The sequence below is a fragment of the Aythya marila genome, assembly GCF_965140915.1.
Source record: "Aythya marila genome assembly, chromosome: 7".
Lineage (NCBI taxonomy): Eukaryota > Metazoa > Chordata > Aves > Anseriformes > Anatidae > Aythya > Aythya marila.
In genome coordinates, this window is record NC_139048.1 from 1,600,001 (window position 1) to 1,612,193 (window position 12,193).

Here is a 12,193-nt window from a genome sequence, read left to right on the forward strand (position 1 = left end):
ACAGCTCCCATTAACTGTTAATTGGAGTTGCGCACAAGCGTATCAAGAAAAGAATAACCTGCTTCTCATAGGGCATTGCTCATCTTTTTTTCTGTTGGTGTAGTTGTATGCTGGTTTGATTTCTGTTCATTCACAGAAATGATTGCTTTCAAAGTAGCCAAATAAGTTGCAAAGAAATCTTGTATTAATACCTGAGAAAGCTCAAGTCTTCCTGGATAGATCTTTTCCTAAAAACTCCAGATAAATTTTATTATAGCTGAAGGTAAAAAATAAAAAAAAATAAGTCCATTTGTATTTAAAATTAACTAAACTATGGATTAATCCTCACAATCATAAAACTGGAAGTAGGCATGCAGACAGGGATAAGACAAAATTCAGTGCATCCATGCCCCCAGGCACAAGTACTCAACACTCTCTGAATGTGAAGTCATTTATGAAGTCCTTTACAACATGCAGTCAAAGAGGTTAATTGAAAAATTTCTTAATGTCATTATGAAAGAACTAGATTAACCCAAGTTAATTCACTTTATTGTTCAAAATAAAGAGGAATAAGCATTGAACTCACTTGCAAATTTGGGGCATGAATTAGGGGTGAGATGTTGTCTTTAAGGACTCTGCCAGTTTAATTAAGATATGGAAAATTACTTATTGTTCTTCACCACTAAAGTGCTAGGAATTAACAGCCAAATGTGATGCCTGTGCCTTTCATATCTCTACCATGTGTTTGTTTGTTTAATACCCATAAGACTACATCATTAAACCTCAAGCACTGATTTCACTAATTCAGCACTAGAGCTACATACTACAGCAGCAAACACCTTTTCTAGTCAATCATAATTGAACAGCTGGATTTAAAATGCAATATTATTTTTAGGTTGGTATCTAACTTTGACTTCAAACCACAAACAGTGTTTTCCTCCAAAACAAAATACCTTCCTATCTTTGTAATACATCCTCTAAATATAGCAATAGCACCAGGATAGTGTGTGATATATTTTCCCCACTTTATTACTTCCTCATAATTATAGATGCCACTGTGAATTGTTAACATTATCGTACTTCTCTTTTTTTTTTTTCTTCCTTGGAGCAATGGCTTCATTTAGTGAAACATAACAGAGTTTGTTTGTTTTTCTTTAGGAAGTATTACTTAAGAGGGCAGCAGACCTTGTTGAAGCCCTATATGGGATGCCCCATAACAACCAGGTGGGTTACAAGTGCACTTCTTGTATACATGCTTACATATGTAAATCAATACCTGCTATTTGCAAAGCTGGCAAAGCATCAACACATTCTTTCTGTACACTGTGTGGTTTTGCCAGCCACCTTGAGGGCAGTCTGATGTGATGCAATGCTCTAAGGGAAATGCTTCATCTTCCCATTCTCTTCTCACCGCTAGTTTGCCTATCAGAAATGACAATTAAGTGTAAGGCGCCAAAATCATAAGCAATCATTAAGGCAAGAGAATAACCTTGAACTCAGTCCAAAATATACAGTGACTAATGGGAAGTCCTACATAAATCTGCTAAACAGAGCGAACAAAACATACTGCATTTTGCAAACTGCTGGAAATGCATCTAGTGCACTGGACGAAGCAAATATGTGTTTACAATTTTCACATGGCTTACTACCCTAACCAATTTTATGTTCATTTCTTTATCTCTTCATATGTACTGTGTTGATGTGAGATTATATAGCACTTCAGAACAGAGGAGGGAAAACAAAGTTCATTTGACAAATAGCAAACAAACAAATAGCAAAATTCCCATGCTTACTATAACTTCACATGAATCTCTTTTATGGATTTTAACATTATTAGAACTTTGAACATTTGCACAAATAAGTTTCCTAGTTGTTAGTAATTATTTTATATCTTTATAGGAAATAATCCTGAAACGAGCAGCTGACATTGCTGAAGCGTTATACAGCGTGCCACGCAATCACAACCAGATTCCTACTCTAGCCAACACTCCTGCTCATACTGGCATGATGGGAGTGAACTCATTTAGCAGCCAGCTAGCAGTTAATGTTTCAGAAACATCACAAGCCAACGACCAAGGTATGTGGGTTTTCAAGAGTTAATCCTTCTTGTTGTTGGCTACGTTTGGACAGTGCCTATTAATATTAGCTAATGTCACCACTGTGTTCTACCTCTTTTTCTCCCCGTAGTCATATGTCTGATCACGTAATGAAATGCTGTCTTTAACTTTCTCATAATACTTAATTCTTCCTGTTCTTTAGTTTACTGTTATAAAGCATCTCTGGTGGAAAAAGAAATTGGCAAAGTGTAGAAAGCTCTTTATTATTCACAGTAAATATACAATGTGTTTGTTTATTATAAAATAATTATGTCTAGTTATTTCCACCTGTTTTTTTTTTTGAGTATTTACACAGATAAAACTAATTTTATGTCTGTGATTTTAAAGTATTTTGTTTTTAAGCATGTATGACATATATGTTACTAATAAAAGAAATAGTTGATGTAATTTACATTTTGTAATTGCAAATGCATGTAGCATATTGCATTTAAAATTAATTTTGATACTAATGAAAGGAGTGAAACCAGATTATTAGATATGTTCAAAACCATATTTTTTTTGCTTGCAACATAATTATTAAATTGATTGCTCAGATAGAAACAAATTGTTGTTTAAAATCCTGATTCTGCTATCTTTCCTCTTATAAGAGATTGTCTTTTAATGCATTTCCAAGCTAATAAGCCTTATAAAATTCTGTACTTGATCTTGAATTAGTTTTCACTGATGACTACACCTTATGAAAGTACCAGCTTATTGTTAGTATAAAAATACCAATCATAAAATGAAAACCCCAAAACAGCCTTTTAAAGTAAATCACTGCAACAACAACAAAAAAAAATTCTTGCCAGCTCTGGCATATGAAGGTCTGGAGAGGCTGAAAGTTCATTCAGTGTGTTGGTACCAGGCAGGAATCAAGCCTGTTGATAATTGCTACTAAAGACAAATGTGAAGCAAACTGACACAGCTGGATCGAAGAGAGCTTTTGTTGGCTGTCTATGCTAAGAGGAGAGACAACATAGAGTGCTCGCAGATGATTTAAGTAGGGTTGGCGTGATAAGGTTATCTCAAACTGCAAGAGTTGATAGGGCAGTAACAGACAACTTAGAGCAAAGCTGTGCAATCAATTAAAACTGTGTAATATATGATGCATGAGGAAACCCCCCAGCCCTAAGTTTATATTATAAAATAACATTATTTTTTTGGGGTGGGGGGGTTTCTAACACAGTAGGTTACAGTCGCAACACAAGCAGTGTTTCCCCGCGAGGATATGTTCCGAGCAGTACTCCTCAGCAGTCCAATTACAACACAGTCAGCAATAGCATGAATGGATATGGCAATGCCGGCATGCCCAATCTAGGTGTACCAGGTTCCCCTGGATTTCTTAATGGCTCCTCAGCTAACTCTCCTTATGGCAGTAAGTGTCTATTTTTGGTAACACATCATCATATAGATTCATATTTACTACAAAATCAAATACTTGCATTGTTTTGATTTTCTATATTGTGAGCTACTGGATAAAAGGAGGGGTGACTCTGGAGGCTGGACGTAAAAATGAATATAATAAATTGATCTGTTTGTGCCATAATACAATCTCAGATAGAAAAAAAAAATTGGACTGCACAATTTGTAACAAAAGTCCAACACAAAAGAGTTTGCCTGTTATCCAGAGAGTGGCCAAGCCAAGGCATTTCATTTCTTTTTTTTTTTTTTCTTTTTTTTTTTTTTCCTTTTTTAAAAAATATATATTTATATATATATATATTTTAAGAGGCAAGGCCCTATCACTCTCTTTTTCCATGTTTGCCGTGAAAACCTCAATCTGAGTCCTGATTATTTTTGCTTTATTGCAGTAGTGCCGTCAAGCCCTACCATGGCAGCCTCTTCGGTCACCCTCCCTTCAAACTGTAGCAGTACACACGGCATTTTCTCATTCTCACCTGCCAATGTCATCTCTGCAGTGAAACAAAAGAGCGCCTTTGCTCCTGTTGTCAGGCCCCAAGCCTCTCCTCCACCATCTTGCACCAGTGCAAATGGAAATGGACTTCAAGGTGAGCTGGATCTCTCTCAATTTTCTGTGTATTGCTTTTTGGTGCATACACTAAAACTCTTGATCATTTATGTCAGAGAAAGGTACCTTACTATATTTTTAAGTTTCTGGTGCTCTCATAGGGATGTGAAAGGAGAAGAAGTAGAATAGTACAAAATGATATGCTAAGACTTAAAAAAAATCTGAGGTCAATTTTAATACTCACGTTAGAGAAAACAACAGTTGTTTTGGCATTTTCCCCTAAGATTTTGTGCATTAAATATTACATTAAGAATGTATCCCTGAATGCTTCTTAGGGGTTCTGCCTACTTCCTGTGTTTCCTTATACATTTTTTTTTTTTTTAATACAGTTTTATGGATGTTTGGAAACATCAACATTCCAGCATAGTGTGGTGCTATTTCCTCATTGTACATGTGATGTGATAGTTATTGTAAAATACTGCAAATTAGTATAAATCAGGTCAAGTTCTTAGTGAGCTAACTACTGCTTACAGTGAGCTACTCTTGCACTAGCTAGCCACTAGTGCAGTGAGTTTACATGCTTGTGGTCCTAATGCACTCTCTTATTGTAGTGTTAAGCTAGTTACTCCCATAAGTGAATATCCAAATATTTTAATTAAGGGAGGCAATCTTTTTTTTTTTTTTTTTTTTTTTTAATACATATATATTTTAATCCATGTGAATTCATGCAGGTAGTATAACGAACAATTCACAGGTCAGTGGCAGAACTTACATGATCAGCTGCTGGTAGTGGGGCAGGAGGAATTATCAGACAGTGTATGTTTTGTGTAGGAATATAAATATGAACAAATAAAGCTTCCTTTATGTGGCATATTTTAAAGTTGAGGAGATAGTATTGTCACATTTATTAGAATCATTGAAAAGGTTTGCTTGCCTGCATTTTGCAAAGAATGAACCAAGTTCTTCAGGGCAGTAAATTGCAGCACTTCAGATCAGAAAGAAAGCCACAAAGGGCTGCAGACACAGTTATCCTAGGGGTCGTGACTCCTCTTGACTTTCTTAGCTATGACAGGTAACACAGTTTTATTTATTCTTAGAATTGCCATCATGATATCCATAATCTAATGACCACTCACAGAAAAAGAGATGGAGACATATATTTTGATTTGTCAAACTGCTTGCTAATTCTGGATACCTGTATTTTGTGGTGTCTAGTTTAGGGCACTTCAGAGAGACATAATCCCACAGAACTGCCCACCCATGAAAAACCCGGGCCATGCTAGAGACCAGTATCTCAAAACGGATGTCCCTGTAGTTTGTTATTAACTTCTTGGTCCAGAGAAGACAACATCTGAGAGCTTATTAAGCACTCAGGTCAATGAAGGGCTGAGGATCCAGCTACAAATCTTATTGTAGGGTAGATGTTAAGGAAAAGGATAATTAGATTAACAATTTATGTCATTGCATAAGTCTTTTTTGTTGAAGCTTTACTATGCTGCAATAAGTAGAAAACTATACCAGGTACAAGCAATACTCTTAGAGAAGATTATCCATTCATAAAATAATCCAGTTACCTACTCTCTTCTTTATGTAAAACCAACCAATGAAGCAAAACAAACTAAAAACCACACTAGTATAAAAATTAAAAACTGAAATAAATAATAAAATAAAATAAAATAAAATAAAATAAAATAAATAAAATAAATAAAATAAAATAAAATAAAATAAAATAAAAAAATAAAAAAATAATAAAATAAAATAAAATAAAATGTGCTAACACATGGCTTAGATTTGAGTCAGCTATTTTGTACATTCTATAGTAGTTATTTACATGTATACTCCCATTAACTAGTTGATATAGCTTTACTCTGAAAAGACCTAAATTAAAATTATATAAATTTCCATAATTTCAGTGTGTAAATAGAGGTTTTTCCATTAGTTATTCAAGGTTTCAGGTGCATATACAATCTCGATGATTGCAAAGTGGTATTGTCAGAAGAGCCCGAGCAGGCTAAATGCCCAGTTCCCAGCAGATATCGAGCACCTAATCTGTTTTGGCACCTCCAAACCACCCCAGTAATCATCCATCTTCATCCTCAGGTGCAAAATGCTCTTTGTGTAAAATCCTGGTAGACCACTTTGAATCCGCCAATGCTGATTTTGTTAAGCAGGTCAGGAATTCAGCTCTAACTCTGAGACCCAAGGCGCAGCTGCTCCCTGTGCTTGGGATGCTGCAACCCAAGCAGCAGACCTGGCACCATCCACGGAGAATTCCCTCCTGCAGGTGTTGCTAAAACTCTAAGGATTTCTGTTACATGCCCCAGACACCTGAACTATTGCATTACGGAGCTGTCCCTGCAACAGTGAGCATTCAGAGCTTCTAAAACATGAGGGTACTTAGACTTAGGGCTGTGCAGAAACTTCATTTTTTTAGTTCAACAGCCAAACTGAGAATGGATAGAAATGTTGATTTGAGGAAGAAAAATAAAACAGTCACGTTTTCCTTACCTAGCTGAGACAGTTAAACCAAATCTTTTTGTATTGAACAAAATGACACTGAGAGATAACAAGAATGTCTTTCTGGTCTGGTGATTACAGCACTGACTTCCAGGTTGTGGCAAAAACTTGAATTATTTATGCAAAGTAGCACTGCTCCAGCAGGGGAAACTATACCTCTCCTCACTCTATGGTACTAAACATTGCGATAGTTAGGGTACTCTAATCCATGGATTCAAGTCCTGTGGGCTGAGGAGAAAATCAAATCCTATCTGACACATGCTTGGGGAGTTCCTTCATCACCATCATTTTTCCAGTTAATTCAATCTGAGCTGATGGGAGGTTTCAGGATGTCAACACTTGCCCCAGCTGTCCTACAAACTGAGCCAGTGCCTCCATCCGAGGCAGCCAGAGCCCAGTAGCCAGACAGGCATGTCCTGGGGTGGACTGGTCTCATGCTTCCTTCATGAGGCCTCCTAAGGAAATGCCAGCCATACGAGGGACATTTATTTGCACTGCAATTTACCTGTATGGCTATTTAGGGGGGTTCTGCTTCCTTCTTCCTATTTTCTTAGCCATTTTTTTGACACTGAGCCCTCTGTAAAGTTTAATTACTTTCTCTCTGATCACTATACAAGAGGCTTGAGAGTTTTCTGATCATCACATCATGCTACATTTTCTGTGTTAAAATAAAACATGGAATTCAAGAGCTGCAGTGGTCCTCAAGCACCGAGCCTCACTGTACAGCTGGATGGGAAAGAGCTGAGCAGCAGCTGGGAAGCCTGCACCATGTCTGTTTGGTCAAGCCAAGACAGAAGCAAGAGCTCATGGTCACTAGTATTTGCTTCTAAGGTAAATCCTGTAGCTGATGGATCTGACTAGCAAAGGATGACATGCTCTTTTAACCTAGGGCAGGATATCCTCTCTGTCATTGCTCGTTACTTTCTCCCCACATAGGCTCTGTTCTGAAACAATTGCCCATTTTTTGCCTAGGTGATTTTTTAGGGAAGCCACACTATAGCAAGACAGCAGCATGCCAACACAATTGGGCCATACAGCCTCCTATTATTCATATTAAACTTTGTTAGCACTGTGAACAGGCAGAGTCAAATCAGAAATGGCAAAACCCTACATGCAGTGGCCCTTCAGACAGGGGTAGTGCTTTCAAAGGGGACTTGGAGGTTTATTGCAGCAGTTCTTGCGAAGTAAACCCCTTTGGGATTTGTCTGTGTGTGAAAATAATGCTGTTCTTGGTACACCCAAGATGGTGAAGAAGCAGGAGCAGAACTAGGAAACTTTTCCCTTCTCCCTGCCTCTTGAACCCAGCACACCAGGAGCAAGATTCTTGCTACCAACCAGCATTCCCCAAAACAGCCAGGGTGCATTGTAGGACTCACTGCCAAGGAGTGAATAAAGAGAGGTCTGTAACTGTCAAGGGGACTCATTTTTTATTTTTATGTGTTATTTATTTTATTTTTTCTAAAGACATCCAAGACAGAGGCTAAGAAAAAAAGAAAACGAATAAAAAAGAAGACAAACTGATGAAATCTAAGAGAACCCATCATGTAGGCAGTGCTAGCCAGTGCTAATGTGTAGTCTCCTTTGCTTCACTCATGATCTGTTCCTGCTTTGGCTGTGCAAACATGCATCCTCTGCTCACTGATCCTGTAATTAGGGTCAAAACTTGGAAACTGCAGCCTGCAGAGTGAGATGTCCCTCTCTCTGCTGCATGCAAGTATGACTCACTCCTGTAAGTCTGCAGCATAGAGCCTTTGGGCCTTATCCAAAAAACTACAATCTTGTTAACTTTGTATGACTTCCATTAGATAGCCTATGATCAGAAAGTTAAGTACTTGCACATTTTTTAAGAGCAAGATGCTATGCTATGGGTTCTTTAGGGCAGAGAGCTTTTTCCTGTTTAAAACAATGGACATATAAGACATAAAATAAAATTTTTAGCAAGAGAGTACTGGCTTGCAGTAAAGTTGGAAGTACAATATGTGTTCAGAATTCGGTTTTCAATTGTAATTTACTTTTTATAGATTGTGAAAGATATTGCACTCTGGTTAAGCTTTATGATTGTAATGCAGAGCTAAAGGTTCTTTATATTCCTTTAAAATTCCATCCTGCTTAATTTTCTGGTCTTCCCCCGGATGAAACTATTAAAAGTATTATTAAAAATCTAGCCACCCCATTTTTCTTTAGGAATGCATTTGGTATCAATTTGCACAGCAAGAAACACAGTGCAGAAATTCACAACTGTGAAATGTCACAACCAAAATAAATAGTGAAATAAATGTCTAGGGCACCAATTTTGCACCTCCTCCCTATTGTGCAACAGATGGAATTTGACAACTATAGCTGAATGGCTTGAATTAAAGATTTCAGACTTTGTTTTCCAGAAAAGTATGCAGCAGGCAACCTATGTTTTCACACACCAGAAGCCAATCATGAGATTTACAAAAACCATCTGATTAAAATGTATGGGGTATTTTTACCAGATAGTTACATGCTATTAATTAACATATTTCTCCACACAACATCTGTAGGAAAAATCTGGATTTTGTTTTCTGCTAAGTTATTCTTTGAAGGAAGAAATAGCTGGATCAGTGCTGCTCTTTTGCATTTTGCTTAGTGTGCTGGCACAGCATGCAGGCAGAGGCGGCCTCTGAGACACAATCTGTATGTGTCCCACCGTCACCTCAATGCAAACGAGATGACAGATCCTTGCTGAGCCTGAACTCAGAAGATAGGATGACAGCATATTTTGGGTTGTCCTGCACTGATCCTGATCCCTGAGGTGGCTGGTTGTTGTATTGTAATAAAGCAGCACCTCAAAGTAAGCTTTGGATGTGTACTTTTGGTCATGAGCACCCAGGCTGAGCACCCTTCCCATCCTCCAGGCCAGGAGCCCTTCTGGTGAACACCATGGCTTCCTCCCCAACCCTGGGCAGATCCCTCCAGGCTAGGGTCCATGTGCATGTCATCCCCGGGCAGGCAGGTCTCAGATGGTGACCTTCCCACCATCAGGATCTGCAGATTGCAGCCTTGTCCCCTGCTTCAGACATACTCTGTATGACCAAATCTCTCATTCCTGCCCGCCCTGGGGCCCAGTTTCACACTGACTGAAAACACAGCCAGAGCAGGAGCACTTGCAATTCTCAGGGCCTGGTGTTTGCCCAGGAGCTTTTTATCAGGACTATGGCATAGAAAAGCCAGAGGGGGAAGGAGAATTCAGCCTGTGAGTAGGCGGCTAAGCAGGGGAGTGCTCGGAGCTCGATGGTCCTTTGGCCTGGGCTGATGTAACATGGTGGACAGGAGGCTCAACAGAAATGTCACATGGAGACCGGTAGAAAGAGTCTGTTGATAGGTGCACTACTCACTCCTTTTTTCCAGTTTTGTGACTTCTGTCGCTGTTTAAGTTAAAGCATGCAGTAAAACTACAACTGGCTGCTATAGGGGATTCTGCTATGTAGGGAATGTGTATGTACACAAGTCTTCCAAACCATAAAGTTGTAACAGAGAATCTGAAATAAATTAATATTGTTGAAATTAATGAACTGAGAAATTGAAGTTCACATCACTACATGAACAAATTTATTAATATCTGTTGTACATAAATTAATGAGAAATGTCATTATGACAAAAATTAAACAACACTAACATTAAAGATGGTCTAAATTATGTTTCTACCAAGGAGTTAACTAGAAAAAAAGCAGGAGGTTTTGGCCTCTCAGTGTTTAACTGTTAAAAAAAAAAATGAGACGACTGTCCAGGGATATTAATCTCCTGCCTTTTTATAGCACTTGGTGTACAGATTTGAGAGCAGGTGTACATTACTTGGCTTTGATCTTAGAGAGTCCTTGACTCGCTCGGCCCTGCTATTATGATAAAGCACAATTAGGAGAATGTCAAAATGGAGGTTTTGTGTTTAGGCGCCAGCTCTGGGGAAGGAAACTGAGGTTAGTGAGATTTCCACTGCCAGAGCTGGAGCAGCGCTGGGTCCTTGCCTGGCGGGTGAGCTGGCCTTGCCTGACATTACCAGAAGTGACCACGCTGTTCCTCGGCTGTCAGCATCACCCGTCCCCGGGGAGTCTGGCCTGCGGTTTGCTATTAACAAACCGCTCCGAGGAACGGCACATGCGTGGGAGCAGGGATGCTTCCCACAAAAAGGTGTAAGGATCATTGGAAAAGTAAAGGAGCATGTCACCGGGAAAGCACTTTTGTGGTGTTTCTCTCCACTGTGTGATGCTGGATGCTGAACGATGGCATTGTGGGCTGTTATGTGCAGCCGTGCCAGGACACACAAAGCCTTGTTCAAAACCTCCCGGTCTGACCCCCTGTGTGGGGCCGTGTTTGCTCCCGCATTGTGCTGAGCATTGCTTTCGCTTTGAACCAGATGTGCCTTATTCTGCAAACATGACAATAACAGCTGGTTTCTCTCTTTTTCTTTTAGCTATGTCTGGGCTTGTAGTCCCGCCAATGTAAAGTCATTTTGTTTACCTACCGTAGCACCAAGCTTCAGAGGATGGGCTTAGGGGACAAGTTTAGTATATTAAGACATGCTGATGGAAACAGTGTCTTCAAACAGAATCAGCAACAAATCGAAATGCTACAAAAAAGACTTTGTTTAAAGATTTTATTTAAACTATTAAGAATCTACATGCAAACAACCTACTTCTTCATGAACAATTCCATTTTATTGACTGAATTTTTCTCATATTTTCACATTTCTCAGTCCTGGAGAATAAGGAAAAAGCGACGCCTATTTTGTATAAAGTTTCTGATTACGTCTTGGCTATGTCTAGTACTTGCTATGTGTTGGGAGAAACTTTGTGGATGCACCATTTTGATTATCATGAAACACTGATGAAAAATGCCTCCGAACATTTTTCTGTACTCATAACTAGATTCACAATGGTTGTGTATCTCTATAATGTGAAATATTTTTTTGTGGTGGAAAAAAGGGGGCCAAGGAGGTTATGAGCCATCAAACTGGAAAAAGGATGAATATATGATTAGAACAAAAAAACGGGGTGCGGGGGAGGGCGCGGGAGGGTTTATCATTGCTTAACTTCATCTTAATGAAATGGAACTTTGTAACTTATTGTAGTTAGAAATTGTACCTTTGATATTGAATTCTCTTGCCTTCAACAAGCACACTGACAGAGAAAAAATTGCTACTGTCTGTTGGTAAAAACCTATACTTCCACTGCTAGAGCTTCCTGTTAAGCAAGTGTGATCTGCAACATTTTTTCAACTTTTGCTAGCACTGTATACTATTGCATTCTTAGGCTACTGTGAAGTCTATGTTTCTTGTACCAGAAAATTGTCCTTTTGACTTCTAGATCCTTCTTCCCTAATGTGTTTTGTATGTGGTTATAAAATTGTAGACTTTTGTGATTTTGCCAAAGTTGTAGCTAAATATTTATACACTTGTCTTGAATTTTTTTCAGATCCACTTAAATATTTAGAAAAGCAAATTTTATTCCTTATGAAGCTTATAAGGAATAAAATAGTCTTACCCATTGCAACACTTTCTTTCACATAAACACTTGCAGTCACTAAGGGAATTTATTTTGTAACATATCAACTATAAATATTGTATTTATCTTTGAAATTTTGTATATTGCTTTTCATCATTTTTTTTCTT

At 38.4% G+C, this 12,193-nt stretch overlaps 1 protein-coding gene across 7 annotated transcripts in view; it reads left to right on the forward strand.

The window, feature by feature from the left end:
• The window catches only part of EBF3 (EBF transcription factor 3), a gene marked incomplete at its 3' end in the record, with an annotated part of 116,425 nt that extends 104,899 nt beyond the window's left edge, over nucleotides 1–11,526 (forward strand). For 4 of the 7 annotated variants that reach the window (XM_082764755.1, XM_082764756.1, XM_082764759.1 and 1 more), the window contains 5 exons: nucleotides 1,138–1,203; nucleotides 1,879–2,056; nucleotides 3,262–3,450; nucleotides 3,887–4,084; nucleotides 10,997–11,373. In XM_082764755.1, the coding sequence (XP_082620881.1) occupies nucleotides 1,138–1,203; nucleotides 1,879–2,056; nucleotides 3,262–3,450; nucleotides 3,887–4,084; nucleotides 10,997–11,028 (663 nt within the window). Of the gene's footprint in view, nucleotides 1–1,137; nucleotides 1,204–1,878; nucleotides 2,057–3,261; nucleotides 3,451–3,886; nucleotides 4,085–10,996 lie in introns of all 7 variants that reach the window. The other 3 variants (XM_082764757.1, XM_082764758.1, XM_082764761.1) reach the window with 2 other exon arrangements.
• Between the last annotated feature and the right edge of the window lie 667 nt (nucleotides 11,527–12,193).